The sequence below is a fragment of the Rhipicephalus microplus genome, unplaced genomic scaffold, assembly GCF_043290135.1.
Source record: "Rhipicephalus microplus isolate Deutch F79 unplaced genomic scaffold, USDA_Rmic scaffold_13, whole genome shotgun sequence".
Taxonomy (NCBI): domain Eukaryota; kingdom Metazoa; phylum Arthropoda; class Arachnida; order Ixodida; family Ixodidae; genus Rhipicephalus; species Rhipicephalus microplus.
In genome coordinates this window covers 22251611-22278063 of record NW_027464586.1, presented here as the reverse complement: position 1 = coordinate 22278063, position 26453 = coordinate 22251611, and the positions used below count along the sequence as shown (strand labels likewise).

The window sequence follows — 26453 nt, the reverse complement described above, 5'->3', positions numbered from 1 at the left end:
ATCCATTTAACAACATTGCGTTAAAACAACTCGATGAACTAACAAGAAACATCGGTAAACAACCAGCAACAATACGATAAAATAACTAACAAAAAACATCTGTAAAGCAACGAGAACAACAATGTAAAGAAAACATAGGTGAATTATGTGGCAATGGTGATTTAAACAAAAAACCACTTAGGTAAAAGTGAAATACATAGCATTCACGAGAATGAAATATAGCAGAATTGTAGGTAACAGTCTGAAAACTGATGACAGCGGCACACATGTGACATGAAATTTAGCCTTGTCCGTGACATAGTGATCTCGTTTCTGAACGTGTGCCCTGGAACGTCAGCTTTCCTGTGCTTTCGTTATGCCGAATTACACTGCTTAAAATTTGTAGATGAGAAATGATTCGCATGCTTCCCGTTCGTGGTGAGATTTCAAACCAGATTCTAATATGGTTTCTGTTAGGTTATCGAGTGAATGTCCTGTCTCATTCAGGTGCTTAGATAGGGGTAGGTTAGGAAAAGTTGTGACATGCGCCTTGTGGTTATTATACCGCAGTTTTGATGGTGTCGTTGTCTGGCCTAAGTACTGAAGCCTACAGACTGAGCACTCAAGTAGTTACACACAGTAATCATATCGCAATTGTAATCACCTTTAATTTTCATTCTGAAATTGGACGCCAAACTGTGGGCTGGAATAGAGGTGGTCTTGTGTACGCAAACCTTGCAACGTGGTTTGCCGCAAGGGTGGCAACCTGAATAGGCAGGACGAGTTAGTACAGATGAAGTCAGCATATTGTCCAAGTTTCTCGACTGGCGATAGACTACATGTGGCGATTTCGAAAATATGTTTTTGAGACGGTCGCTCTGCATAAGAATGTTGTGGTGCTTTTATAGAATGTGGTTAACATTTGGTGCTGATTCGGAATGCGGTAATATGAAGTTTCTAGATGGTCGCTGTTGAGCAGGCTTGTTGGAGTGGAGGAGCTCGCTTGTGTGCATTTCATTAGCTCGTTTAATGGCACCGTCAATTATCTGAGGCGGGTGCTTTTGTCTTCTTAGCGCATGACTGAGCTTGTCACAGTTTGCCCTGAAGTGACAATGTGCGGAGCACAACCTTTTAAAACGGAGCGCCTGGCTGTACCGTATGCTTGTCTTGTTGTGTCTTACGTGGCTACTTTCAAAGCGAAGGTAGATGTGTCTATCAGTCGACTTTCTGCAAAGCTTTGTCGTTAGTTTATCACCTGATATGCATACCATGACGTCCAGAAAGTTTATGCTTGATGCTGAGTAGACGAGCGAGAAGGAGAGTGATGGTTGAAAATTGGTAAAGCTTGTCAAAAAAGAAAAAAGTTCAGTTTCCCCGTGATGCCATATCAAAAGGATATCGTCAATAAAGCGCTTATAGTAAAACGGTTTTAGGGCGCACGTGGCAAGAAACTTGTCCTCCAATGTGCCCATGAATATATGGCATGATTCGGTCCTATCTTCGTGCCCATTGAGGTGCCACTCGTCTGTACATAGTGGGTCTGATCAAGTTCGATATTATTTAGTTGCAGAATTAGTTTTAAAGGGGAGGCTAGAGTTGAGCTGTCAATAGGTTTCTCTAGTGAAGATTCGTCGTACGAACGTATTATGGACTGAATTTCGTCGTCATGTGGGATATTCGTGTATAGAGAAGCTACGTCTAGATTGACTAGTAGCGCTTTGTCAGGGACGTCAAGATCAGCAATGTCACTCAAGAAATGGTTAGTGTCTCGAAGATACTAGGGAAAGGAGGCGGGAATTTCTCTGAGCGTCAATGTAGCCGGAAAGAGGTTCAGTAACCGTACCGATAGCCGAAACTATTGGACGACTGGGGTTATTTGGATTGTGTCCCTTCGGTAATAAATAAAACCTTCCTACAACAGGACCAAGCGGTATTAGTGATTCCATCGTCTTTTTACTGACGCACCCCTTTTGTAAATGTTCCCCAAGGGCCTCGGTAATAATGCGTTTAAAGTCCTCAGTTGGGTCATGACCGAGCTGCCTATAGTATGCAGTGTCGCCTAACTGTCTCAATGCTTCAGTGATATAGTCAAGGTATTCATTACCACTACTGCACCTTGTCAGCGGGCTTAATAAAGATGTCTGAACGGTTCTGCAATGTCCTAATGGCTTTCCTTTCATTTGAAGTCAAGTTGTGTTTGAAAGCAATTTTGTGGTTATATGCATCAAGAATATCACGTTGGACAGGTGAAATGTACATATCAAGGCACTTGTCACGTTGTACCGGTGGTGTCCAATGTTTTCTGGATGACACGATGTTGGATGAGGATCGTTCATGAAAAAATTCACGTAGCCTCATGTTCCGCGCGAAGTCGTCGTCTTTTACGAGCTGAGATTTATGTACGTGCCAGTTGCCGGACAGAAATTGAGACTACGAGAAAGAAGAGGCATTTCAGGGTTTGTAAGTGAGACGATGTTCGAGATGTTGATAATGTAAGTAAACTGGTTTCCATTATTAATGGCCTGACCGGATATATTTGAAGCGCTGGTGGACGGGAGTGCTGGTAGCGGTGGAGGTAGAACGTTATCGCGAACCATCTTTGCAGATTTCCTTGCTTGGATTTCTAATCGCTTCCCTTGTTCGTAATCTTGAAGCAAAATACGCTCGTTGGAACTAATTGAATGGGCGCTTCGTAGCTGTCGTTCTTGGTTGTTTAAGTTCTTTCCCTCGTATCTTCGATACACTAACAATTTCTTGAGCGACATTGCTGATCCTGACGTTCCCGACAAAGCGCGACTAGTCAATCTAGACGTAGCTTTTCTATACACTAATACCCCGCATGATGACGGCATTCAGTTCATAATACGTGCATATGACAAATCTTCATTAGACAAACCAATTGACAGCTCAACTCTAGCCTCTCTTTTAAAACTAATTCTGCAACTAAATAACTTCGAATTTAATCAAACCCACTATATCCAGACAAGTGGCACCTCAATGGCCAAGAAGATAGGACCGAATTACGCCAATATATTCATGGGCACATTGGAGGACAGGTTTCTTGCCACGTGCCCCCTAAAACTGTTTTACTATAAGCGCTTCATTGGCGATATCTTTTTTATATGCATCACGGGGAAACTGAACTTTTTTCTTTTGTGGCCAGCTTTAACAATTTTCATCCATCAATCTCCTTCTCGCTCGCCTACTCAGCATCAAACATAAACTTTCTGGACGTCACGGTATGCATATCAGGTGATAAACTAACGACAAAGCTCTACAGAAAGTTGACTGATAGACACCGCTACCTTCACTTTGAAAGTAGCCACGTAAGACACAGCAAGACAAGCATACCGATAGCCAAACGCTCCGTTTTAAAAGGTTGTGCTCCGCACAATCTGACTTCAGGGATAATTGTGACAAGCTCAGTGAGGCGCTAAGAAGACAAAAGTAACCACCTCAAATAATGGACGATGCCTTTAAACGTGCTAATGAATGGACACGAGCGAGCTCCTCCACTCCAACAAGCCTGCTCAACAGCGACCTTCTAGAAACCTCATATTGACGCATTCCTCATCAGCACAAAACGTTAACTACATCCTATGAAAGCACCACAACATTCTTATGCAGAGCGACCTTCTCGAAAACATATTTTCGAAATGGCCATGTTTAGTCTATCGCCGGTCGAGAAACTTGCACAATATGCTGACTTCATCTGTACTAACTCATTCTGCCTATTCAGGATGCCACGCTTGTGGCAAGCCATGTTTCAAGGTTTGCGTACCTATGACCACCTCTATTTTGGCCCGCAGTTCGGCGTCAAGTTTCAGAATGAAAATTAAAGGTGATTACGATTGCGATACGAGTAACTGTGTGTACCTACTTGAGTGCTGAGTCTGGAAGCTTCAGTACTTAGGCTAGAGAGCGACTCCATTCACACTGCGGTTTAATATCCAGAAGGTGCATGTCACAACTTTTCCTAACCTACCCCTATCTAAGCTCCAGAATTCGACAGGACATTCACTTGATAACTTAACAGCAACCATGTCAGAATCTGCTTTGAAATCTCACCACGAACGGGAAGCACGCGAATTATTTCTCATCTACAAATTTAAAGCACTGTCATTCGGCATTAAGGAAAGCGCAGGAAAGCTCACGTTCCTGGGCGCACGTTCAGAACCGGAATCACTATGTCATGGACAAGGCTAAATTCCATATCACATGTCTGCCATTTTCATCAGTTTTCAGCTTGTTACCTACAAATTTGTTATATTTCATTCTCATGAATTCCAGGTATCTCACTTTTACCCAAGTGTTTTTTTTTTTATTTAAATCACCATTGCCAGATAATTCACCTATGTTTTCTTTATATTGTGGTTCTCGTTGTTTCACCTGTTTTTTTTTGTTCTTTTAGTGCATTGTTGCTGGTTGTTTACCTACGTTTCTTGTTAGTTCATCGAGTTGTTTAAAGGTAATGTTGCTAAGTGCATTCGCTGTACACAATCACCCATGTTATCATGTCGATCCTTTCCGTGTCTCTGAAAAACGCGCTTTATTGCTGCGCAGACTTTGCTGTATATTACCATTTCGTGCTATATTCCTGTCATTATCCCATCGTGCTCTTTCGCACGTTGATTTGTGTGCCACTGCCATATATGTGACATTAAATATTAGACACGTGTTGGGGGCCCACAATGTATATAAGCAGCACGTTGACGTTTGCAAATGTATTCCCTGACGAAGGCCACACCCCGGCCGAAACGGAGGATTATAAATGTTTTGGTACGTTTGCCCGCTCAAGCCAATTTCTATTTATCACTGAATCCACAGAAAACACTCATTTCATATATATATATATATATATATATATATATATATATATATATATATATATATATATATATATATATATATATATATATATATATATATATATATATATATATATATATATATATATATATATATATATTGTTTCCCTAGCTCCTCCAAGGCGCGTACTTAGTTCTTATTCTTCATTAAATCATCCTTTATGACTACGCGTTCTAAGCAACCTGGTCTCACTTCGAACAGTAAAATGCTTCCTCTTCAATTATCATAAGAACTCTCTCTCCTTATTTCGTTTTTGCCCTTTTGGCAGTTACTCATAGCTGCCTTCTTTTTCATCTCAGTAATCCAATAAAGGCTATCCACCTCTCAGACATGCCACTTAAAGCTGCTTGTAGCCATATCACCCACTTTGCCAGCCGTAGTTCTCTTTCACCTCTTCGTGTTCACGCTCTTAATATACAAATACTTGAACATTGTCCCCACCTCTTCTACTCTCCTTCATTTTGCTAAGCCTCTCTTCAAATCTAATTTTGGTATTCCTTTACTTCACAGTCCGTCCCTTACTTCCTTTAATTCAAAGCCCGTCTATCCCAATTTCCCTGTTTACAGACTTATTCGTCGTCTACCCGTGAGCGCCCAACGCGAGGCGTCCCACAGTACTGTTATTTACAGTGGACTATCAGTAAACGGAAATCTGTTAAACGGAAGTACTGCTTAAACGGAACTACTGTTATGCAATGCTTGGTTTCGGGCATGTATTCTGCACGCATATTCACCTCTCAGTAAACGGAACTCCTGTTAAATGTAGCATTTTTTCCCGGTCCCTCCAGGTTCCGTTTACTGAGAGTCTGTACATCCATTCCTGATAAAACCTTCGACTTCTGGCACAAAACTGAGTTCCCAACTGTAAGCCCTGGAACCATTAAGCCTTTCCATTGACATCGAAGCACTTCGTGCCTATTGTATTTTCATAACGCTCTGTGCTTCCCTATTGCAGCATACTTCTTTCCATTTGCTGCCGCTGTTTTTTCATGTACCTCCTTATGCCTATCTCCCTCATTTACCGTACACCGAGGTACTTTTACTCGCTCACCCGCGGTATTTCTTGGTTCTGTATTGAGACCGCTTAGTTTTCGTGATCACTGCGTACCATCTATCCGTTTTTTTTTTTCAGTGAATTCTAGTCCTAGAGTCCCACATTGCCTTCCGCATATATCTGCCAGCCGCTGTATATTGTCTGGAGTGTCCGCAAATAGGACAATATAGTCGGTCAAAATGTACCTAGAAGCTTCTGCTCAAGCATCACGCCAGCCTGTTTGTGTGACAGAATAATACTAATGATGCTACCTTCCAGCGCTTTTTCCATCCTCACCATGTACAGCAGGAACACCAGTGGGGGCAGAGGACATCCTTGTCTGAGCCTCTTGGTAATTTCAACGCTGCCGTACTACTTATTCCTCCGCATTTTATGCAAACTGTGTTTTCTCAGTATATTTCTCTCAAAAGCTGTATACAGTTGTTCCCTATGCCCAATTCTTTCAATATGTTCCACAAAATTTCCTGATTAACCTTGTCATATGTTCCGTGATGTCCAGATAAAATATATCTATAAGGGCATCTTCTCTATTTTAGATATTTCTATACACTGAGTAAAAACAAATAGGTTATCCTCTAACCGCCAGTCGATTCGGAATCCATTGTGAAGTTCCCTAAAATATCATTTCGCTCGGCCAACGTTTCTATTTTTAGTTTTACAGCCGGCATGGCCAGCCTATAAAGAAAAGATGTAATAGTTAGTGGTCTATACGAGCGAGTGTTAACCTTTTCTTCCATGCCTCTATAGATTAATTTCATTCTGCTCTTCCGCCTAGTGTCTGGAATTTTTTTCTCCTGTAAGCACGTTTCTGTGGGTTTAAGCAGTGCTTATTTAGTGCTATGCTAAGGTTCAAGCTTGGGCGAGTTGGTTCACATATATATCAAAAACCCAGCGCGAGAACAGCAGAAAAGAAAAGAGGAGACTGGACAGAGCACTGATTTACAACTTTATTTACATTTTATTACAACTAATGTATGTGTTCGCATTGATTACAACTAATATATGTGTTCGTATATAAAATGCGATTATATATATTTCATGGCAGGCAAATAACACGTTTATACTACAATATCACAAGTGTCGCACGAACATCGCCATCACCGTGTCACTACTTTGTCTCACCGCGCACGTGTTCATCGCAAGATAAGACATCACTCTCTTTTTGAGGGAGGGTTAGAGACGCCTAAGTAATGGCGAATTCCGCTGGTAGATCCCGAGCGGCCGCCGAAATCCTGGAGCGAGCACTCGGATTGCGCCAAGCCAGATCTGCGACTGTAACACGTGAATACTCCACCTGAGGTCACGCTGGAAGTTGTTTACACATACGTCACTAACCAGTCCTGAAAAGTTCCTCCACATAGCCGATTATCTTCGGTCGAGACTTCGGCCATACACATGGCGGGAAAGCACGTGCGGCTCGTCCTCTCTGCTGCTACTAGTGCTCTCGCTGTCATAATAACACAGTTATCACTCGATGACACGCTTTTATGACCTCCGAATAAAAAGATATGCTACTTACCATCGTAAAAAAACTCTCTCGGAGTGACGCTTTGTCCATGAAGGCCTCACCCACCATCTGCGTCTTTGTTCCCTTTGCTGATTTTGAATCAAGATCACTTTTTTCTTTAATAGCAGTAGACTTCTGCGGTGGTCCAGGTGCAACATTGCGCGGCTTCGAACGAACAGCACAAGTACACTTAGCACTACAACAACGCAATATGCAACACGCCAGCGGCCCACCGCTAGCGTTGTTAGCTGTTGCTCGTATCGATCGCTGTTGCCAGAACTTTATCGCGCAGTCTTGCAAACTTATAGAATAGATCTTTTGTGTTCGTTAAATATTGTTTATACAAACTTTACGTGTTCAGTTGGAAGGAAAGTCCCTATTTTAAGTGCAAGTATTGTTTCAAAACAGAAACAAGTGTGCTTTTGGGACATGATTTGGACGCCAATTAGGAAGAAATAGAAAGTGGACAAGCAACATTGATATGGGCGGAGCTCAAATTTCTGAAGGCGCCGTACCATGTGTCCCAAAACGTCGCATGCGGTAAATCGGACTGGGGAGCGCCGTACGGCAAATCGCATGCGAACCCACACAATGTGTCTCCCGCTTGATGCAGATTCTCGGCCGCTCAGCAAAAAATCTTGCTCCCACTCGACGAGTGGAATTCACCATCACGCTTTGATCTTTAAAGCATGCTATTTCAACAGCTTCCATTATGTCCCTAGTTTTCTTTTCTATGTGACCTTAGTATCGCGAAACTGCGGTGTGCCGCCATAATCCCTACAATGGATGCCGAGGTGGCTGCTAATAGTGTTCTTCACGTTATACTCGTGCTCCTTCAACCCTTCAACCCTATGTTTACGCACCTTGCTGTTTGGCCCATGTATAATATTCAGAGGAAAGCGGGATTGAATACACTACACTTTCCACGCATTGTGCGTAGCTAAATTTATGATTTATTGCGCAGAGCTGCGGCATGCTTGCGGGTTTGTTTATTTGTGCACACATTGATAACAGCTTTCTCGGCGCAGGGAACAGCACTCTGACAATGGTGTGCTTCCCTGTCATTTTCAAACTGTGCGCGATCCCACGCATATACGGTCTAACCGTGCACTTTTGATTTTTGTTGCCATCCGATAGTGATTGCTGGTCCTGGGTATGCTTTAGCTTTTTTAGTTTAGATTCTGGGACAGAAACTAACAGATGTTATGAATAGCCTCAGAAACATGTCAATGCTCAACGGGAGGTCGCTTCGGAAGTTGTTTACGTATACGTTGCTAAACCGGTGCAGGACACGACTTTCTTTTCCGCCCTCTACGTTTCATTGGCAATTGTGTCGCCACTGCATGCAAAGCATGCATTTCGACCACGCAGTCACGAAAAGCAGGGAACCGCTTTCCGATTTTAGGAAGGTAAACAAGTGCACAGATCACCTCCAAAAGCGCTCAAGACGACCTAGCTGCCTCATTGTACCGGAAATGACGGCAACGCATTCTCGGAGTTCCGGTGAAATCCCTCTCAGCAAGACAGAGCATACACGTGGAACACTCCGTACCGGAGTGGGTTCCTCCGAATCCACCAGTGGATCACGCAAACTTGCAACGAATCTACCAGCGGAACGCGGATTATGAGTCTCGAAGCAAAAAAACTTGCATCCACTTGACGTCTGGAATTCGCTATTAGGCTTTCGATATCCTTTTTAGCCTACAGTTTTCTTCTCTTCCTCCATCTTCCTCGTCATTATATGGAACAACTCACTATACTTCCAGTCGTTGAGCGGTAGTTTCCCTACTTCGTCCTCGACTCTTGTGGCTGTATTTGTTAATTGCGTGTCATTTACTTACGCACTTCCAAACTTTAATTGATGTTCTGATTTTCAGTTTTATATCCCATTTCTAATGTTATGCGTTTATGATCAACACCCAAGCTGTAAACGCCTTCCTCGCCTATTCTCATCTCTCTAAGTTTTCCATAGAGTCGCTCTGTCATAAGAGAATAATCAATGCTCGATCGCCTGTGTCCAACTTTTCACCTGATTTGCCCCTCACACTTAGGCCCCGCGTTAACTCTCTCAAGACTATGTGACTCGTAGAGATCTAGCAATAACCTGCCATTGGTGTCTGAATATCCGCCAAAATCCTGTATGTGAGCATTCATGTCCCCTAGAAGGATTATTTCGGCCCCATGAGCAAATTTTCAATGTCAGCACCTATGCAATTCATTATCTCCAAATTATTTTCCTTGCAGTTATTCCTTGTCCACAAGTAAGCTACACCGTAAAAAAGTTACTCAGAGGTCGGAGTAAAACGCTTGTCCTCCAGAGTTCCCCCTATTCAGAGCAAACTTTGCTCCGTACATCCGGAGCAAAAGTTTTGCTCAGGCTCGCCGGAGGAATTGCGTGGCGCACCCGGAGTACTTTTAAAAGATATTTTACTCCGACCGACCGGAGCAAGTGCGCGGCGCTACCGGAGTACTTTTTAGTGGCAGTTTCCTGCGGCCGGCCGGAATAATTACGGGGCACCTCCGGAGAAATTTTCGTGGATTTTTCACTACGGCTTTCCGGAGCTTTTGTGTGGTACCTCCGGAGTATTTTACGAATGTACTTACTACGTCCGGGCAGAATTTCAGTACGGCGGACTAGAATTTTTTTAAAGTGTTTACTCTGCTTTTCAGTTATTGTATACCGATCGTTTCACGCCTTGGTTAGATGCAAAAAGTCCCTATTCTCATGCAAGCACTGCAGAGGTACTGTGTAATCATTTCCACAGAGCTGTAGCAGATGAAATTCAAGCAAACACTTGAGTTCTTATTCTTTGATTTATTCAAAATGAGATGGCAATTCTGGATGTTTACCCAGCATTTAGGAGAAGGAGACATAAATAAACAAACATGCGAAAAACCAGCACAAACAAAACAATATAAGACAGATCCGATGAAATACACAGCGTTCAAGTTTGAAGCACTGAGCTTCATATTGAACCCCACAATGCTGCAAAACGATGGACGACAAACGAAGAAAGTGTCACCACGGAGAACAACTCTTCGTCATCCCCGAAGGGCCATCCATCAGATTCATTGAGGACGCAAGGGTTGAGGTGATTGCTTCCTGCATATTTTAGGGGAAAATACATATACATGAGAACTACAAATCATGTGAGAGGCACGGAAACTGGGAACACTCAAGCTACGGACACTATACAGTCTGTGAGTCTACGAGAAGAAGCAACTAATAAAGCTGACCTCTCCCCCCTACCCACACAGGGAGAGAAAGAGAGAGCGAAAAGCACAATGAGCGTTCAATGCCAAAAAAGCACATCCGATGTAATCCGGTGTGAGACAGCTGAAATATTATAAAAACACATCTCCCTGACGCGGCGGAAGTTCAAAACTGGGCAAAGTTTTCTATATATTTCTAAACCAATAGATATACCTTTGCTGAAACATTCAAAAGCATTTTTCAATAAAGTAATCTTAATTCGGTACTCTTGTAGACAGCATCAGTAATGCCCATCACGATAATTTCCAATTTTTACCAAATAATAATTCAGATTATTACAGTCGCATTTTAGTGCGTGCTCATCGTCATACTTCTAGCAAAGTGGGCCCTTAGAGTATGCATGGTTGTCGCCTCTGTTTAAGGAAAGCCTAGCTTCATCTCCTTTGCAAAATAATTTTTGAGATAAGTGGGCATTGTTTTATTTCTTTTTTTTTAATTCGCACTCCCTGCTCTGTTTTGGTATTTGTCGTTGTGAACATTTTTCAAAGTAGTTATTGTACGAGCCTCTATTTCTTCAGGACGAACAGCTTAAAGGGCCCCTAAACCCCCTCCGATATTTTCCCAAACATATCAAGTAAACAAGCGCATCGCGTGCAGAATGCCGTTGTAATCAACGATGTCACATGCCGCAACGCAACAGGGCGCGGGTGCGCCACAATTTCGAAAAAAACAATAGCTTCTCCTTTCCGGTCGTCGCCATTCTCGCCACTGACGCGTGTGACATCACCAGTGAAACTCGGGGACGTTGGCACTTTCTATGCTTGCGATTGGCCGAACGACAACTGACAACTGCCAGTCAATCCGCAAAGAACTGTTCGCGCGCACCTTGCTGTTCCTGGTCGTGTTGCCGCTTGCGAATCCACATCTGCGGCCCGTAACGCAACACATGGTTCATAGCGGCACGATTAGTAGGGGCACGAACCAGCCCGACAGCAAGAGCGGTTAGTCAACAGTCAGTGCACCCAGATGACAAACACAACACAGTTGACGGTGAGCTGGGTCATCGGAGTGGCGGATCGCGGCAAATGGCAGTAGACGCTGTCTCGAACCACGCGTCAGCGGTGCCGTATGCCACGCGAGATGAGGAGGGGCACTCAGCTGACTCAGCGAGAAGGGGCCAAGCGCTTTTGGGATTGGGTAGCTTAGGAAAGATGGAAAAAAGCAACCGTCGCGTTTTGCTCATCAAACGCGTGTAACTCCGCTATTACGGCACCGTTTCGAAAAATTCTCACGGCTACGTGTTCGTTGTAAACTCGAGCCCAACTTCCTCATATCAACTAAATTTCGACTGCTGGGTGGTTTAGGGGTCCTTTAAAGCACAAAAGAAGGGGAAAAATTCACTAGAAGGTGAAAGAAATAAATGACCAATAAAAAGCACAAATATTACGCCACCTAAGCGAACTACATTTTCACAGAAATAAAAGAAGGCCGACCAGTTTACTCAACCGAAAGGTCCGTGCACATGTTTTGAGGCTACATAAGGTGACGCACGTGCAAGCGTCACGACGAGCGTCCCAAGCTTGAAGAAATGTTATTTTCTCTTCTTCTGTTCACGAGCCAGTCTCGTTGCATTTCCCAGGTCAAAACTACGTTTCACCACTGTTTGAACTCCCGTCTTCTGCCAAAAAAATACTGCAGCCACAGCCATGCCAGCACGACTGAAAAGAGAAAAATGCAGCAGCAAGGATATTATTCTCTCCAATTATCAACGCAGAAAATACGGCTAGGTTTTTTGAAAGGGTGCCTTCTCTTTTTCTCTTTTTTTTAACTACAATGTTTCGACGTCTTATAATGTTTAGCCGGGCTGTCATATAGCATACTTTACTACCCCCCCCCCCTTCAAAGAAACGTCGAGCGCTGCACAACTCGTTCTGCCAAGCAACTCCTCTTTTTCTTGCATTCCTCATCTTTAGTATCGTCAGTTTGTTTCGCCCCTCTATTTTTTTTCTGAAGGCACCACGTCCCGCGAAGAGCCTAGTTGAATTGCAGATTAATATCTCAGATACCATTTATTCAACAAAATTAGCTTTTTCACAAGTATAAGAGCGTGTATGCTTTCTAAAAGACTGCACCGTTTACAATGCCCTACTTCAGTTAAAAATGCCCTACCTCAATTGACACCCCAACACGGCGGTCAAGTGGCGAAGGTACTCGGCTGCTGACCCGCAGGTCGCGGGATCGAATCCCGGCTGCGCTGGCAGCATTTCCGATGGAGGGGGAAATGCTGTAGGCCCGTGTGATAAGATTTGGGTGCACGTAAGGAACCCCAGGTGGTCGAAATTTCCGGAGCCCTCTACTACGGCGTCTCTTATAATCAAATGGTGGTTTTCGGACGTTAAACCCCACTTATTAATCAATACCTCAATTGACTACATTTATAAAAGATTAACACTGATTTTAGTTATTCAAGTTTTATTAGTTCAACCTACATATTTTATGAAAATAATTTTCACGCAGTTTTAGACCTCGACCTGGCATTTATATTATTGAAAGCAGACAAATGTTACCGTTTATGTGTACTGACAAGACCAAAAAATATTTGTGATCAGTTAGGTTTACCTATACGAGTATTAACGTTTGATAGAAGCAACGTAAAACTGTGGTATTTTCTATTGTTGCACATCTAATCAGCGCTCCAAATATTACAGTGACCTCATTCGTTTACCGAATGTATTATGGCGTTTATGATGTGCAAAACAAGACGGTATACAGAAAGCGAACAACCACAAGTGCTTGTGGTGTTCACTTTTTGCGCTATATTCACACCATAATGAATCAGTACCAACTCGCTCACCTGTGCGTTTAGCTTTAGTGAAGTTATAATAAGAAAAAAAAACACGTGGTTCAAACAACGCATTATCGGAATTCTGCTACTTTTCACGAATGTCTTACAAAATTAGCCATACTTTGATGACAAGTTTGGTTTATCAACCCAACATTATCCAATCTTAGCACTACCTGACGAGAATAACACAAATAATCAAGGAAGAGCTCACTCACCATTTTTTTCGCCGCACCAGAAACCGCTGGGTCCCTCAGTGCTCGTGAGATCACAAAGTGTCGTTCACTGCCAGGAACCATCACGTGATTGTAAATCGCACAACTCCCTTCTGTCACTGGGAACCTTCGTTGCGTCTTGTCGCTTGTGATAACCAGAAGGTGCTCAGAATGATTTCTTTTTCTCCAACGCGGCCGAACGCTTCGCCCAATTCTCACTGCACCGGCTTGGTCTGCGTTATGTTGGTTTGTGAGGAACGGCCTCTCGGTGGCGAGGCTGCACAAGTCACTCCTCGAACAGCCAATGAATGCCAGTGAGCGATGACCCGTAGCAATTGGGGAGCATCCACCAAGGCAAAAGCGATGCGCGGGAGCATTTCTGGAGAAACCCCGGGAGCATAATCAGGGGATTGGCCCCGTTTTCCTCCGGTTTCCTTCGTCCAGCGATCACCGGAGTAAAACGGTGGAAAACGAATATTTGCTCCGGTACAATCCGGTTTGAGTGAGATCACCAGAGCAGAGCGGGCGCATACTTCCCTAATTCCTTTCAGCTGGGTGTATTCTTTTTTTTATTGAAATCTAGCCACGTTTTCTTTCCCCCTGCTGTGCCCGAAACCCAGGGGTACACTGAACACACTTTTTCACTCCGTCCCATTTGGCTTTGCTATGGATTATCAATTCTACACATCCATCTTTCCTTTCCTATACGATCCTGTTGAATTATTCTCAAGTAGAATTCAGAATGTGCACTGGCTCTGTTAAGTCTCTAAGGTTGTCTCCGTAAACGAATAACCACCTCTCTGTTCCTTCTTTAATTGCTACTCCATATCTAACCATTTTTCCAGCACTGCCAACGCCATGTAGCGCACCTTTACTCAACCGCCAGATTGTACGCATGTCTAGGGGACAGTGCCCTCCGAGGAATCACGCGATAAATGAAATGTGTACAGATCCATGTAGTATATCATCACGCACCAGCAATTTTCATGCATCTATATGGGACTGCAGGGCACAGAGGATGAAGCGACGCCACTTGACAACTGGCCAGGTCTCGCCACAAGGAGCTTTGCCCCCAGAAAACTACACGCACTCTGAAGTCCCTTGCGCTCTACTCTATTCCGTGGTCTCCGTCAGCGCCATAATCTTGACCCTATCGTGGTAGCCGGGCGCTCGGCGACACCCGTTCGTTTTGCTGTAGAGCGTGGTGGCCGGAAAAAAATACGTTGTGCGCTTGCCATCTCGGATGCTATTCGCTACCATTGCTTACCTCTCGTACCGTTGTCAAAGCTACAGTTAGCCTTCTCGAAATGGGCTCTTTGTTCTGTGGTGACACGCGCTCATAGGCTCGTCTCCCGCACGTACTTTATTCCGCGGGTAGGTAAACGCTCCTGCATGCGCGCTTTTATCTCGTGGTGAGAAAAAATGTGTGGCTTGGGCTTTTAACGCAAAGATTGCGCTGCACAGTCCCCGTTTGCGGAACGAGCACACTTTTCACAGCGAAGTAATAACTGTGACACTTGTTTGTTCGCGCTCATCTGTACCTGTTACTACGTTTCATGCGTCGTTTTTGTTCGAGCAGCGCGATAAGTGTCGAGCTGTCAACAATGTTAATTTGCTCTCGTCTTCTGCATGTTGTTTTCGCGCGTCTTTTGTGCGTGAACAGTGCACTGTGCGTTTTCATGTGCTTGCCATTCAGGGTTGCCACTGGTGGCTACTCTTTGCCCAATTGGTAAATTTAATAGACCCGTGGCAATGAAATTTTTGAATGGTGACATGGCAATTTTGGGCGACTTTCGGCTAAGGTTTCGACCGAGCGTGCTTTATACACTCAGTGTCTTAAAAGAGATAGGCGACAACGTATTTTCTATTTTTTTGTATTTTAGAACAATCAGTAAAAGGCGCTCTTCAGGCGCACGTTAGTACGACTGTCCGGCTTCTCTAATGTATATAATTTATTCTAGATCCTGGCAGCACTAGCAGACTAGTGCGTCCGCCAGCAACCTCTTAGCAAACTTTATGTGAGGGGACTGCTTCGCATGCCACGACGTGGTGGAATTATAATAAGCTGTCTAGGTGCTTTAGGAGCTTCTAGCTTCGTTGAAGTTTCTATTCTGAAGTGGCAAGTTGACGGTCAGGCCGCGTGTTCTGACCATAGCTACTACTACCCTGAATTGCTTAACAACTCCTTCACTGCTGCAGTACCCCCTTTTCATGAAGAGTGTAAAATTGTTATTAACATACTTTGCGTGCCTGTCAAAAAGTCGGCTTCTTTGGACAGCTTTCCGAAACAGCTCTGAGATGAATGTGTAGCGTAAGCATGACCGTACAGAAAGCGTGGTGTGGGCGTTGCGATGGCGAATTTATTTTCGCTGTATCGTAACTGAGTTGTTAGCACACTTGATCCCACCCACGGCAATGAAACTCAGAATCTGCAGGAATGCTATACACGCCGACCCCCTCTTCTTGTACCGACTGCCTCGCCCTGTACTCGCGGCAGCTCAAACCACCACAACCTTTTCTTATGAGGCGGTAGCATTCAGGGACACTGCTGGTGCGTACATGCCCTTTCTCAGCTTGATGTCGAAGCAGGTGATGTGACTGGCATTAAAAAACGTCAATACAATGAGGGATTATGAATGGGGCTGTAGACAGCGGATGCATACATACTTAGCAATTTTAATTACGAACTATTTCTTAGTGAACTTTGGTGACTTTGAGCGTATCTATCTACCTATAGCCGCTTATGGTTGAGTGCTTTCATGGTGACCCTCTTAACTTGGCGTGAACCAAAAATAGCATGAGAGGGTAAGATGGTTTGATGAATATGACGCGCTGGTCAAGACATGAATAATGTCTCAATCCCATCCCGCACGTCGTCAAACACTTCCCGCCAGACAGCGGCACATACCCACGGGTGGGTATGTGCCATTGGTATGCGGGTATGTGCCACAGGTGATTGACACTCAGGAACGAGGAGAATACACGTGGGTAATTTTAACGCGTGAAATATTAAATTTCAAGGTCCCAGCAGTAATTGAATCTAAGCTGTCTGCATGGCAGTCAAGCATTCTACCACAAAGCTACACCAGGTATCGGAACTACTTTTCAAATGGATGGTTACAGAGTTGAATGCGAGTTGAAAAAGCCGCGATGACCGAATAGCGCGAAAGATGGAAAAGGTTATTCTGCACTGATTCTACGTTGCCGTTTAAATATGAAGGTATACGAGGTGCATATTCAGCTTCACGGAGAAAAGGCGTGGGGTTGACAATTTTATATACGAGCGGGCGCTCGCTCTAGTCTAGTAATGCCGAGCGTCGGAGGCTGGTTTTATAGTGCAGACTGGGGCACTTATAGGCTGTTAGCAACAACAAAAAAAGATGCGTATTTGAAAAACATTCACGTACATCCAGAAAGGTTGAATGAGTCAGCCGTTATCTTACGTCATTTCCGTAGATGTTTGCGATGAGGTGCAGGTTTGGTACAAAGCTGTCCTCCTTGGCCCGGTTGCTCAATATCATCTGCCATATCCTGCGTCCTGCAAGAGAGGAACACCATGCTGAAGGGCTAGGACTCAGTCCATAGTAAATTATGTCGGTCGGGAAACTTGGAACGAAATGTGGCTGAAAACCCATTGCCACATAAATCAACACCCCTGTATTATTGAAAATTTAATACAATGTTTTTCGAATAATCATAATTTGAATATGCGAAAGTGAACTAGAAATTCACTTCACGGTTTATCTAACACTTGGATAAATATCTGAATGCCTCATTTTTTGTTCAAGTGCCGTAAGTATAGAGGCATGTGCAGGGAGTTTGATTGTGTTTATAGTTTGACACATGGTCGGGTCAACGAGGCATCGCTCTTATTTTCGCGGTGCTTTGATGCGTATGTTCCGTAGATTATTTATTTTCCTATGTGATGTTCAGTACCATGTGAGGAGCTAAACAAGCTCACGGAATGTGTAGATAACCGCTTCTATGACTCCTTTCGCTGGCGCACGGCTGGTGTTCCCCGCCTTTCATGACGGTAATTGCGGCGCGCCAAGCGAAGAAACGCTGTACACTCAGATTGCCTAAGTGTCATCTAAAGACCGCTGTTTCACTGCACCGGTTTTCCAACAGGCTTTCCAACTATTGTGCCGTTGGGTTCGTAATCTTTCGTATCATCTCCAAAGTGTCTTGTGTACGTGTTAGTTTATAATGAAATACGAGCGAAGCGAAAGACGGCTGAGCAGAATTCAAAGGTTCAAAATCTGACACTTTGGACCAGTCACGGTAAAGTGGCCCAGCAATGTTGTCTCATGTCGTTTCAAAACGATGGCGAGACGCTGGTAGCAGGTTGCCATTATTTTTTTTTTTCATGACATGGATAAGAAGTGATTGCAGAGATTGACGCGAACGCCAGTTTTCTTGCTTTGTGATTAACGGAGACTTGGTCCAGTCAGTGTCGTGATCAAATGTGGCCACGGGTTCCATACGTGCGTTGGATACTATGTTATTCTTTCACTCATCCATGTGGTCGATTGATTGATATGTGAGGTTTAACGTCCGAAAACCACCATATGATTATAAGAGACACTGTAGTGGATGGTTTTGGAACTTTCGACCACCAGGGGTTCTATAACGTGCACCCAAATCTGAGAGACGTGACTACAACATTTCCGCCTCCAACGGAAATGCAGCCGCCGCAGCTGGATTTGATCCCGCAACCTGCGGGTCAGCAGCCTAGTACCTTAGCCACTATACCACAGCGGCGGAGTGCATTCATGTGGTCTTCCAGTCGTCTTTCAGTTGCCACTCTGCAGTTGCCACTCTGGCTGTCTGCACACGGGATTTCGTAAACGATACCTGGGGACGTTTCTTGATTGGGTCATTTACGTGTACCAGCTTGTGTTTACGTTTACGGGCAGGAAAGTGAGCAACGTGCACGTCGAACGTTCGTCAAGCTCGTGCGGATGCTTCACTGACTCCTGACGCACAGGGCTGCACGGGCTTGGGACTGCACTGCGCACGATGACGACGATGAAGAACACTTCTTTATCCAAGTTATGTACAGGAAGTATGGAGAGCGGTTCTTATGGGGCCACCCCGTACAAACCTTAGGTGGGATCCCTCTTACGGAAACCCATTCGCGTCGGGTCCGGCCCGGGCACCCTCAACCAAGGCTTGTCGGGCCATGAGGTCAGAGAAGCGGAGCATGGCTGCGTTCCAGTACTCCCGGGAAAAGTCGCGTGGATGGGTCAGGTTTGGCGTTTTTCCGCCCACCCACACGGTGTGAAAACTTCACAGGAAATTTTGTCACAGTTCGGGTCCTCTTGTGCAAGTGAAGTTGAAGTGTTCTAGTAATGTCGCGCACAATAGAATTTTGTGAGGCCCTTGCAGTGTTTCAAGTAGATGGAATGGCTGCAGTAGTAACATTGTGGGGTCTCCTTAAAGGTATAGGTGGGATTGGTTCCGCGGTATAGATCGGTAGGCGGCTGGTAAGAGCGTGTGGATGATTTCAGGCCGGGAGTTTGCTGGAACACCATAAAAAGGATGAAAACGCGAACACGCTGAAGCTCACTATATTAGAAAATTCGGTCACAAATGTGTTAGCCAGTCTTTAGTGGCATTATATGTAAAAAGAAGTCACGCTTTTGGATAAGGGTTAGTCCGTTATCATTTTACGTACGTTTTATTGGACACTCCACCAAACCGTGTCGCGTTACTGACGTCTACTTAATGAAAGGTTTCGCCTTTTTGTACATAAATGCAAGTGTGCCGTGAAAAATAAAACAGGTATACTGGTCAGCGCTCGTGTTGTCCCTCTTAGCTTTCAGTTCTCCGCCTTACCTTCCATTTTTCCTTCAGCAGTTTCGTGCTTGCGCTGCGAGCTCTATCAACAAGCAATTTATTCAACTAGCCCAAAACGCCGTTCTTCCTTTTGGTGTCACTCGGTCATCGAGCACGTGTTTCTTTCTGCGTGAGCACGCTTTTTTAAAGCAACAGAAAACGAAAGGGTGACTTCGATTATGCTTTTCCTGATTATTTGCGGCTGCAAATACCCAACTAACAAAAGTGTATTGGGCAGTGCTGTTCTGGCTGCGATGTGCGTCACAAGACTTTGATGTCTCTGAGAAAGCAAAAAAAAATTGGCAGCATATCCACGGAGTGAATGATGGAGAGCGGGGCGAAGCATTCATCCGTCTATTTGTTCTTGCTTCCGTCCATCCATACGTCCGTCTGAGTGACCGTCCATGCGTCCATCCGCCCGTCAATGCGAGCGTCTGTTCATAAGTCCGTCCCTGCAATCGTCTATGCATCCACCCCTGCATTTGTTCATCTGTCCATCCATGCATCTGTCTGTGTGTCCATCCGTCCATCTATTCAACACTCCAAGTACCACCATTTCGCATCTTTTCATCGTATATTCCCCATACAGAAGCACCGCCATCCCGCGGACATTCCAAGGACTAAACGAGAGGTGGCACACGCACACTTTCTTATGGCTTGCGCTTCTGGTCTCCTCGTCTTTAACCACCTCGAGTTCATGGTATATACTAGTTCACTGTATTCATGGCACTACGGCTCAACGCTCGCTAAACATTTCTAAAACTTAGAAGGTTACACCCAGCGAGTAAACCTTGCAACCCTTTCTTGTCAGATAGTGCTCGATCTACATGTCTATGGCTGCTAAAGGGGATCGCAGCGTGCGCGTTAACTAAAAGCCGAATGCTCCTGTCTCCCATTCCCCATTAGCAGGCATTGGCATTGACAGAAGAAATCTCTCACCGGCACCACCTTGGAGGTCAAAATGTTATAATTGTTACATACTACAACGGCTACGAGGGACGAACGGGTGCTGCTATAGGGAGCTTTGCCCCTAAAACAGACTCGGGAAACTTTGCGAGTCTGTTTATGGTCTGTACGCATTTCGTGGCCTCGACTTGAGCGTAATAATTGAGTCGTGGACCTGAGCGATGCCTAACTGCACTATACACAGCATGTAGTAAAAATATTACTGCAAACGTATCGCGACTGAAAGAAAGTGTCACTGAGATTACCCTTGTGATTTTCATTAATAACTTCTGAGGTACATTTATATGCAAATATTTACAGTAGCAATTCATATATATGTATTTTTACACCACGCATTTGTGCGCCGTACCCTTGCGACAGGCTCTGTAAATTGAGCTAGTCGGGCTGGCTGTGAAATGCCGTTCTCGGAAAAGAGAAGGAGGTGAGGCTTTCACAGAAACAACAATATATTTGTGCACACGAAAAATAAAAACCGGGGAAGTAAACACCAAGATCAGCCAAAGGTAAACTAACACGCGCCAGCCAGATTGGAAATAGGTACAGTTTTCATGAATGAGGAGAAACCTCTATAAACGGTCATTCGAGTTCAACCGTTGAAGTTGTTGGGAGAGCCTGGAAGCGCCAGGACAGTGGCACGGCTCACAACTTCAACAGCGCAGCGAGGAAGACGCTGTGGTGGAAGTCCACAAGTTCGGACCTCGAGCTCGACGGCTCGCTACCGGTGAACGCCGTCACCTGTGGCCCTGTCTAGCACCAGAAGCACGCCATGCCCGTGACTCAGCAAAAGCTGCGGCGGTTTAGAACGGTCGTCAGGCCCACGTGAAAGTCTTCGTCAGCTAGGTGAATGCCTCGTAACCCTGGGTACAAGCACCCGATGAACTGGCACGCCACACCTTAGCCACGTTCTTCTACAATGGCGATGACATTTCACAAAGGTAACATTTTGATATAAACACGTGTGACGTCACAGCAACAAGGCGACAGTGATGCCAATTCGAAAATGAGTCTGTCCAGTGAATAAACAAAATGAAACAAATGACTGTAATTGGCATTTCTACGGGAATCATTCGAAAAAAATAGGAACCAATAGTATACCAAACACTCCCAACTGATTGCGATTGATGCATCATCATCGGTACATGTCGTTGCCACTGCACACGTTGTATGCGCATATCCTACGGAGGTAATAAAAAAAGCCTGTCTCACGAAAACAGTTGTTCACTATTCTACGCTCGTGCATGTACGCGTCAGTAATAAAGACCAATGTTGGATCCGCGCCACCGCCAGACCAGGTCCCGGCTTGTCTGGACTGAGCAGTCGCTTGTTACCGGTAATTAGTGTGAAAGTGTTACTCAGTATGTTCTCGCAAAATGTGGTCACGCCCAAAGACAACTGCCAGCGCTTGACGCTCGATTTGTGCATAATTTTGTTCTGCGGCAGTCAGAGTGCGCGACTGAAATCCAGCTGGCTTCACCTCTTCGTCGACCCTGTGATATAAAACAGCGCCAATGCCCTAAGCAACGCGTCTGTTTCAAACACGAGGGCATTGCCCGGATCGTAGTGGGTGACAAACTTGTCGCATTTGACGAGGCGTTTCGTCGCTTCAAAAGTGGCTTCTTGTCTTTTTCCGCATTGCCTACGGGCGTTCTTCTTTAACAGATCATACAATGGCGCCAGAACTGCGGACAAGTTGCCAAAGAATGCATTTATAATAAGTCACAAAGCCGATGAATGCCCACAGCTCCACAGACGATTGCCTACCGGGGGCACCCTTGGTTTCGTTTGCGAGAACCTACCTTCCGTGCTGTTCGAAAGCTTTGAGGACGTCCCGCTCACACAGATCTGGTCCAGACCATCCCAGCATCACCAAAGATGCATTTGAGAACCTACCTTCTGTGCTGTTTGAAAGCTTTAAGGGCATCCCGCTCACACAGATCCGGTCCAAACCATCCCAGCATCTCCAAACATACTTTCAATGTAGTCGCACCGCAAGGTATAGAGACACTAGGCTGACCCTTTACGGGAAGTTGACCGAGAAAACAATTCAGTTGCAAGGCAGTTTTCTGGAGCTGAGACCAATGGTGACGGCATTCGGCGTAGGTGGGCATGTAATGATTGTTACGGGGGAGCCTGTGTCTCCTTGCATTGGAAGAGCCAGACCGTCGAATTTAATGGTGTGATGAATTGGCTGTTCCATGTTAACCAATAACATTTGCAAGTTGAGCACAAACTGTTTGTTGCCGTCCACTGGCCTACCAAAGGAATAATCAGACCGCTCGTCTTCCCAGTAGAATAATCTGCTTTGCTGATACTGGTGCTGCTGGCACACATGGGCTAGGTGACCTTGCTTCTTAAATGTAATGAATTTAAGATAACGGAACTTTCATTTTACCGTTGTATGCTCACTTTAGCTACTACATGGGCACGCGTCTTCGCGTCGCCAGTCTTCCCCGGTCACCGATTCTCGTAGGGCCGGCAGCCTGAATGGTTCGCCCGCGCACTTCATTGTCATAGCATGCACGTTATCCGTGTTTTCCATGCTGGCCACGTGGTCCACGTTGGCCACTGCTATCGCTACAGCACGCGTGGGCTCTTCCGCCTATTTCACCGTGAGTTTTGTTATTGACAACAGATGCCGACGAACACTCTCGTCACGCCGGCCGCAAACGATGCGGTCCCTTAGCATCCTGTCGTAGGCGTTACCGAAAGTAAACCTGCCTTCAATCTTTCGTATTTCCACTATAAAATTGTTTTCCGACTCTCATGCAAGCTGATTTTTTGTGAAGAACTTGTACGATTCTGCGATTTTGTTGCAAGCCCGAGCTAGTCGCTCACCCAGGAACTTCATGGCGTCAGCTTATTTCAAGTCCTGTATCCTCATCGGCACGCAGCATGCACCAAGTAAATCCACTCTCTTGGTGCTCAACGCGGTGACCGAAATTTCCGAGCGTTTTTTCTCGCCCGCGACGTCGTGAACCGCGAAGTGTGCTTTCAAGCGCAGCTGCTAAGATTCGCAGTTGTCCGCCCCCGCATGAAAAGCTGGTGCCCCCGCGTGCGCAGCCATGGTCACAGTGCGCTCGTGTTTTTCGTGTCCTTTTTGTCTCTGAGTCGTCGTTTTCTTCTCGCGCTATAACTATCGTCATGCGATTAATGACTCGACCACCTTGTCCCCAAGGCTGAAGACAGCGAACATCATCGCCGGCATTACGAGCAGCTAAGAACCGACAGCACGAAATTTGCCACCTTTGCGCGATCATGCAGCACGTAGTAATGACGGCATCGAAAAATTTCACCATGTGGGTGGTTGCGTTAGTTGGTACATGCATATAGGGACGCGTCAGTGATAGCTTTTGAAAGTTCTGATATAACTTCATGAAATGCCTCAGCTAAGGTCACCACCAACAGGGCATTTGCAAGCCATCATCAAAAGTGGGCGTTGTACGGTTGACCTGTAAAGATATTTCCAACTAAGAAATTGTATTCGGCAATGCACGGGAAAACAGAGCTGGGGAATGTGGCACAGGCTGCAGAGCCGGCAGCTCACTATTTCTTGCCGAAATCGGAATACATATGTGCGATAAGTTATTTTTACACCTCCCAAGCAAGTTCTGATCATATTGGTAGCTTGGTGGCTCACACTATTACTGAATCTGTTATATCCTTACAAATTCTACATATATATGTTTGCCTACTTTTGTGCTCAAACGCCTTATCTGTGAAATGAAATTTGAATTTCTGAACTCATACTTTTTTGGTATACCCTCAAGACCTAAAAGGTGCTACAGAACGGATGGGTACAATATTAACCCGGAAAAAATAATAACGACAGCAGGGAAAGAAATGCAACAAATCACAATAGTTAAAAAATACAAAAGAAAAGAAAACAAGAAAAAAATCATGCCATATCCACGGGATGAATGATGATAAGTGGGCGAAGCTCGAGAAGGGAAGATCGTTCAAAAGTTAGCCCATAACATCAGAAAGATGTAAGACCTTGCGTGTATTATAAAACCCAACTTTTATTTTGTTCTTGTTCGTTTGTTGTTTCGTTTCTTCATTTGTTCTTTTCATTTCTTCGTTGGCATGGCAGCTGGATTGCGAGGGCCCTTCATTATTACAGCTTTATGATCCGTGAACTGAAGCAAGAGAGGTTCCTGTACTGGCTGAAGTGGGAAGTTTGCAAACAGTAAGTGTATGCACGTCCATCGGATTGTGCTATAGGTTTCAAATCGACACGTCTGAGCGCGTATTAGGAAAGCAGCATGTGCTGCACGATACAGTCATTGGTAGTGAGGTTTATCCAACCGTGCGTGTGTCCGTTCGTCCTTCTATGCGTCCGCTCATCCGTGCCTCCGTTCGTTCACCTTTCTCTCCATCTGTCTGTCTGTCTGTCTGTCTGTCTGTCTGTCTGTCTGTCCATTCACCCGTCTATTCATCTGTTTGTCTGTCTGTCACGCAAACTAGCGCCACCTACTGATTGAGTCATACAACTAGGTGGTAACGAACCAGTCACAAAAGACACACGTGGACAGACCCACGATTTTAGGATCTTTGCCCCTAAAACAAAACATTGAACAGTAGTCTGCAGTCCCTCTACAAATTGTTCCGAAACAACCGACTTGCACAGCACTTGGTCCTTTGTGGCAGCCATGGAAGGGGGAAGGTGGTTCTAGTCTCTGCTTGGTTGGTGCGGCAGAAATGAATGGTTTATTTATTCGAGTGGTCAACACGGGATCAGAACTATGCAGGTTCCGGAATATATTACTCTCTAAGTACATGATTATGGAAAAAAAATTTGTGAAAGAGTGACTTACAAAAAATGGCCACGTATCTGCATATTAATCTGCGAATGTCATCGAATGACGATAGTCTTATTTGTAGAGAGAATGAACAAAACATTTATTTGATGTTTTGCGCAAGAAAATTGGTGAATGGTCTTCTGGAGGCGCTGCGTTAGAGTGCCTCGAGCGTGCAGTGGAGGCAAACGAGTGCATCAAGTCACGTCAAACGTGAGACATGAGCGCCATCTGGAAGTTTTTTCGAAAACAAAGCACGTGGCTTTGAGACGAGTGTGCGCGCCCGTCTCAGAGGTGATAAGGTGTATAACGCAAGGCGACGTGTAGGTGCCACAACCGTCTCGTCTTAGGAAAGCGTTGGAAACACTCGCCTTTTCGTCCAAGCGCTACATGGCCAGCGCAGCGTGGTAAGCGCTACGGTCCTTAAAATTACTTATGTATGCCTTTTCTAGTAAAAACACACATGCAGAGCCCCCAGACATGCGCAATGACTGATTTTTAATTGACAGTTGCACAAGTATGAACGCTCAGTCTTGAGCAACATTGGTGGGCGCTGCAGATAGGGTCAACTGTTTCAAATACCAATGGCGTTAAGAGTGGACAAACAGACAAATGTACCGACAAACACACCGACAGATAGACAGACCAAAAGTTTTGCGTCAAAGGTCCCCAAGAAAAACTATCACCTTTAAAATTGTTCTTGTACGGCCAGATCAGGTAGCTGCACAGTCGATTTCATCAAGGTCACGCTGGCAGAATAAGCATAAGTGTTATGAATGAAGCGCGCTTAGCGCTTTTGGACAGGTTGTAAAGCTTCAATTGACGCTGACCACGCTGGGTCCCAAATGGCAGACGTGTACTCAAGTCTTGGTCGGACTATAGTGTTCCGTAGAGCTGCAGTTTGGGATGGGTTGGTGCTTGGTCAAAGTTTCTGTACAGGAAACCAAGAGAACAATTAGCGCCGTTATTAATGTAGGCATTGTAAGAATGCCACAATAGATCAGTTAGAAAGGCCAGAGTAGCGGTTGCTTGGTTGTACATAATTGACGCTTGCCACGCTCTGTTTGAACCCGAAGAACACGAAAATGAGGTGTAGGACACACACGAGCACTGACTTACAACTGATTAAATTTGGTGAAAACATTGCGGCATATAGAGGATGAAGGAAAGAAA

The 26453-nt window shown here is 45.0% G+C and overlaps 1 protein-coding gene across 2 annotated transcripts in view; it reads right to left on the bottom strand.

Annotated features, from left to right (window-relative positions):
- Positions 1-26453, bottom strand: part of LOC119162992 (carboxypeptidase M-like) — a 1476599-nt gene that overhangs the window by 963437 nt on the left and 486709 nt on the right. For both annotated transcript variants that reach the window (XM_075882656.1, XM_075882657.1), the window contains one exon: positions 17124-17218. In XM_075882656.1, coding sequence (XP_075738771.1) covers positions 17124-17218 — 95 coding nt within the window. The remainder of the gene's footprint in view (positions 1-17123; positions 17219-26453) is intronic.